Here is a 6,230-nt window from a genome sequence, read left to right on the forward strand (position 1 = left end):
CTGTATGCTGCCTTTTTTTCCAATTAAATGGGCTCTCAGATGTAGATATATGAAAATAAGAAATCATCAAACTGTATCTGAACATAGTTTAAATCAATCCAAGGAAAAACAGATTTTGTTGCAAACCACAAACTAATGTGCTGTGGCATGCCAAGACTGGGATTTAGGGGACAGACATGTTTACCAATTAAACTCTTTTGTACTTCAGCCTAACATCCACATATACAGAGGCTTAGTTGCGACTTGACCCACCATTAGGCTATAATTTTGTTTATGTAAGTACTCCAGCCTACTATAGGATATTTTTGCTTCATTACCCAACATGTGTGGAATCCCACCATCTAGCAGAGTATGAGGGGAAAAAAAACAGAAGTGTGAAGCATCATTAGCTGAACATAAAGGATAAATATCTTAACAAGCTGCCACATGGCTATAAAATAATTTGTAAATAATGGCATCAATGATGACACCAATTTTAACTTCATTTCTGGTGCTAACTGGGTTCCCAGGATATAACAGCCTAGCGTAACAAACATAGTAATGTGTAGATCTGTAGAAACTGGCCCCATGCTCCTGGTAAACATGTTTAGGGCTAAACTCCATGGAAGATTTAGTAGCATGGCGTCAGAGTTACAAAATGCATGCTGCTATTCAGATGTAGCAGTATGAGTCAAAATACAATATGTGTAAACCTACATGTAACTTTTGCTCTCTGACACCACACGACTGTCAGATGCAAATGCTGCATCTTTATACAACAAAATAAAACTTATGGTATCCGACTGAAATACACTGACTGTCAGATGTAGATGCAGAAACAAAACACATCATATGACGTTATCTGATCAAACTTTAAATTAAGCTTATGGAGATCAGATTTTGTAGAATCCTAAAAAATCTGGTGCTGTTGCATTGACTAGATCAGATAAAATCCCACAAAATGACCCACAAAATCTGATAAAAATCAGCCATTTCGGTGGGGAAAATATGCCCAACTTGTAAACCCTACATTTTCCTACCATGTATATATGTTCTTTAAATGTGCAAAGAAGCAGCTAACACTAGGCTGTTAGGATATCCTAGGGGGCTACTAAAAGAACAAAAAAAAAAAATTACCTCAGAGTGTTTCTATAACAGATAGGAGTCAGTATCATATTACTGCAACAAACATGCGCTTTTACAAGTGAAATGGGGTACTAGATTTTAGTATTGTTATAGCGTGAGGTGAATTTCCTTTGCAAAGTCCACTCTTTCCCAAAAAAGTACAAAAGCAGAATGCAATAAATACTAAGTGACTATCCCACTGTGAAGCATTTATAGATTATATAGTGCCCGGAATATTATTATCATCATCATCATCCACAGGGTATTTGCGGTCACAAAACAGTTTGATGAATAAAAAAAAGCAATGTAAATCATATGCCATGGACATTCCAGTCATCAGATCCTAATTGAATTGAACACTTATGCAAGACCCTGGCATGAAGCCAGAGAAAGTGTTTTCCAGCACTATAAAAATAAATATATTTAGGGAAAAAAACTAACTGAAGGAATTTATCAGGGAAGAATGGTGCTGCATTCCCACCAAAGTTCCAAACACTTTCAGAATTTACGCCAAAGTGCAATTAAACTGTTCCGAGAACCAGGATTAATTTTAACAAATATTATGTCTATTTTCCTTTACCTGTATTTCTCCTATTAGTATGACTGAATTGTTTTCTAGTGATACTAGAACTTGTTTTTGTTGTAATCAGGGCCCACTGATTTTTTTTTTTTTTTTTTTGTTGGTTGCCATAAATTAGGTCTGCTGCTTGTGCATTTGACATGTTATGCCACGCTGCTTTCTTTAGATAAAATTGTACACGTTATGTCAAATCAGACGAATGCTTTCCCCAAAATACAAGCATCTGGTGTGATCTGATCATTCTGCCCATCATTACACAGGATTACAGTGTTAGTACAAGAGAAGATAAATGCAAAAACAACAAGTTGACCTTTTTTTGGTGTGGAAGCGAGTAAATATCCACATTCAAGGGTACCTGCACTGTAGGCATTTATAAGTGCATCTGCAGAAGTGCCATAGTATGGCAAAGACATCATAAATGACAATCAGTATCATGGATCATTTAAATTTACTGATAAACCAATTGATCAGTATTAGCACCAGATGAGGTAGACGCATGGCAAGAATTGTGTTTAAGCTGCCACAAACTCAGATGTTCACTGTGTATCATGTGATGGTTTAATGCAAACCAGCCAGCTCAGGCTGCTTGCCAGTAAAGAAATGCCATTAAGTCAATGCAGACAGCTTGAAAGTTGACAAGAGTTTTTCCTTCAATGGAAATATGCTGGTAGTGGACAAATGTCTGTGTGCAGAGAAGCACAAAGGAAAGGTGTATCACTATACATTCTAAGCGATACCAGAAACTAGAAATGTCAAATTATAGAAATGATAGAAAATACTTCAGATGCGTTTTTGGTGTAACAAGTAAATCCAAGAACTATTTCACCCTGGCTTAATGTATACAGAGCTGCCACAGGCAACTTGAAATTTTTTGTGTGAATTATTAATGGTATTTCTTGGGCCTTTCCGTTGAAAAAGCTTTGGTACTGTTGGATGTCGAATTCGGATTTGCATTTTCTCGCATTTTTATAGGGATATCAGCTACATGTGCCTGCACCCGAACGTATTCAATTAATTCAGGTGCAGGCACAGGTAGGGGGAGTTTCAAGTGTATGGTGCGTATTCTTGACAAGCGTTTTTCGGCTTGCCGAAAATATGCGCCATGCGCTTTGTGTGGCATTAGCCTTAAGCTGCTTGCCATACACACACTGATAATATCGTACGAAACCTAGTTTCTTACGATATTCGGTGCATGTAAGGCAAGTCGGCGAGGCGACTGATACCACAGGCGGCTGCTGATATTGTTCGACACGCCAATCAGGCGGATTAGAAGATATTGATTAGGCGCCATTGAAGGCACCCAAGCAAAATCTATGTTCAGGGCTGAATCTGCGGAAGGAGGTAGAAATCCTATTATTTCTACCTCCACATCTGACGATTCAGCCCTGAATGTCAGTGGAGGGTTGGAACAATCTTTTGTGGGACCGGTGGTCACATGAAAGTTCGAAAATCGCCACGTGTGGCCAACTTTAGACTCTGCAGTGGGAGTGTGTATGTGAGGATCTGGGCCAAACTGAAGAGTGTTTTCTATGATCTTGGTCAGTTTCTCTGAGGATTGCATAAGATATTTCTAGCGCATGTAAAGTCCCCTGTTGACTAATTTGACCTAAAAAAATTATTCAGCCAAAAAAAAAGTTCAATGCAAAGCAACTTTCTAATATACTGTACATAAATTATAACTGTCTACAGTAAACTTGCTACTAAAAACATTATTTCTTTATCCCTTTCTATTATTTGCCTTTATGCTTCTGACTTTTGAAACAATGTAGCAGAAGCTTGTCAGTAACTGTACAAAGAAGCAGCACAAAAAAAAAAAATCAGCAGCTGCAGAAAGGCAGTAATATTGCTTTCAATTGCAATTATATTGACATATATATGTAATTCACATTGTAAAGCTGCTTAGAATCATATTTTTATATATACCACTTTCAGCTATTTTTTAATGCTCTCTAATCATTCTGCAAAACCTTAATTGTTGTAAAACGCAAAAGTATAAATCATTTTGATCTGCTCAGCTTTAACGCACTAAATGGAAGCTAGTTTCAACTCTGGGATCCTCCAGCGCATGAAGGCTGTCAGGGAATTCTGGGAATTGTAGTTTAGCAACAGCAATTTCAGCATGAGCGAACGTGACAGTCCATAGACAACCATGAAATAGAAGTTAAAATTTGTTGTGAATTTGTTCTCACCACACGAAGTCGTTACTCTTGTCCTCGTAGGAGTTAATGAGCCCATTGCACAGAGGTGTAGGCAAAGGCCTCTTCCTACCAGCTGAGCTTCCCGGCCTGCCTACTAACGCGGATCCACTGCCTCCCGTTCCGAGTCGGCTGAGAGCAGAGCCACTGACTAGTCCCGGTCTCAATGTACCCGCTGAAGAAGAAGAAGACGGGGCTGACGACGATGACGAAGAGGGGCCCGTTCCTCCTCCTGGCCCGGGGAGTTGCTGAGATTGCCGGCTTGAGGACATGGTCCTCCGCCTTAGTGCCAAAAAGTGAACTCCCGGCCTAGGCCCAGCACATGCTCCGCTACACAGAAGACAAACAATAAAGTATCTTCAGCACTGTCCTACCCGGTCCGACACCGGAAGGCTCCGGTGAGTGACGGGGTACCAGCGCAGTAACCACGCCTACATTGCGCGATGACCCCAATCGAGTGACGGCAACCAAAGAGGGACAAATTCCTTAGAGTCATTTGAGGATTCTGGAACGCAACGCAGGATCAGAGCGAGTAAGCGAGCGATGTCGGACATATATTTCAGGAATACGTGGACGGGGTGGATGAAAGGTTGCTAGGCCGTTTGACACAAAGTATTTGCAAGGATATAGTGCTACAGCACACAGCTATGTATCAGGGCCGACCGGTCTGTGTATAGAGACAAATACTGTCCGTTCACTGCCGGTGAACTCTGCGAGTTTGTGTTAGAGACACGTGGGGTTTGTATTTTATACAGTGCGAAACATTATAGGGCGTAATATGTATTTCTATCAACGTTGTCAATCCCATAGGGGTGTCTTGGACATTATATAATGTGTAGCTGTTGTTAGTTTAAAGAAACGGTTCAGTGTGAAAATGAAACTGGGAAAAATGAATAAAAACAATATGTGCAATATAGTTAGGCAAAAATGTTATCTATGAAGGCTGGAGTGGGCAGATGTCTAACATAATAGCCAGAACTTTACTTCCTGCTTTCAGCTCTCTAACCTCTTAGTTAATCAGTAGGGTTGCCACCTGGCCTGTAAAAATGATGCCAATGTTATTAATAGGATAAAAATATAGGAAGCCTGGATTTTTTTCTCAGGCAACCCTATTAATCAGGGACTTATGTGGTGGTCACATGGGACATAACTGTTCAGTTAGTTTGTGAGCACACAGGTCAGATTCAAATGCAAACTAACTGAACTGTTATGTCCCATATGGCCCCCCTCAAGTTACTGACTGCTAACAGCTTAGAGAGCTGTAAAGGAGGAGGTAGTGTTCTGGCCATAATGTTAGACATCTGCCCACTCCACCCTTATAGATTACATTTTTTGGCTAATTAACTATATTGGAAATTATTTTTATGTTGCACAGTCTATCTATTTTACCTAGTTTCATTTTTACACTGAACTCCTCCTCCTAAGGGGGTTGTTCACCTTCAAATAACTTGATGTAATCTTGATATTCTGAGACAATTTGCAATTGCTCTTCACTTTTTATTTTCTGTGGCTATTAAATTAATTTGCTTTTTGTTTAGCAATTCTTCCGTTTGGAATTTCAGCAGTTATCTGGTTGCTAGGGTCCAAGCTGCCCTAGTAACCATCAGAGGTATCTGTGAGACTCTGGGATATGAATAGGAGAGGAGCTAAATAAAAAAAAAAATAAGAATGAAGAAAAACGATAAAATTTTAGCCTCTGCTGCCTTCTGACAGTTGAAAAGTGGAAGAAAAAAAAAGCAAATCATTTAAAAACTGTAAGAACTAAAAAAAACAAAGACCAATTGAAAAGTTGCTAAGAATTAGCTATTCTATAACTAAAAGTTAACTTAAAGTTGAACCACCCCTTTACGAACATAGATTGTCCAAATCTTCAGCCGTCATGGGGTTGGGTTGGAGGGTTGGGTTGGAGGGTTGGGTAACTGGCTGGACATTCCAGATATGTGTATCATGGTACCTCAGATGCTAATCCTATAGGTGTAAAGGCTTCCGTAGCAAAAATACAGTTGTGCAGTATGAAGGGCTCAATACATGCAGCCATATGAAAAAGTTTGGGAACCCTTCTTAATCCTTTTAATATATAACATGCCTTATGGAAACAGTAGTATTTCAGCAGTGACATAAAGTTTATTGGATTAACAGAAAATATGCATCATAACAAAATTAGACAGGTGCATAAATTTGGGCACCCCAACAGAGACATTACATCAATACTTGTTAAGCCTCTTTTTGTAAATGTAACAGCCTCTAGATACCTCCTATAGCCTTTGATGAGTGTCTGGATGGCGGTATTTTTGACCATTTGTCCACACAAAATCTCTCTAGTTCAGTTAAATTTAATGGCTGCCGAGCAT

General features: G+C 39.4%; 1 protein-coding gene across 2 annotated transcripts in view; it reads right to left on the bottom strand.

Moving 5' to 3' along the window:
• The window catches only part of cop1 (COP1, E3 ubiquitin ligase), a 91,303-nt gene extending 86,764 nt beyond the window's left edge, over positions 1 to 4,539 (bottom strand). Inside the window, exon 1 of one of the 2 annotated variants that reach the window (XM_012961071.3) lies at positions 3,874 to 4,539. In XM_012961071.3, the coding sequence (XP_012816525.1) occupies positions 3,874 to 4,151 (278 nt within the window). In that variant the 5' untranslated portion in view covers positions 4,152 to 4,539. 2 annotated transcript variants of the gene reach the window in all.
• Between the last annotated feature and the right edge of the window lie 1,691 nt (positions 4,540 to 6,230).

Source organism: Xenopus tropicalis, chromosome 4, assembly GCF_000004195.4.
Source record: "Xenopus tropicalis strain Nigerian chromosome 4, UCB_Xtro_10.0, whole genome shotgun sequence".
NCBI lineage: Eukaryota > Metazoa > Chordata > Amphibia > Anura > Pipidae > Xenopus > Xenopus tropicalis.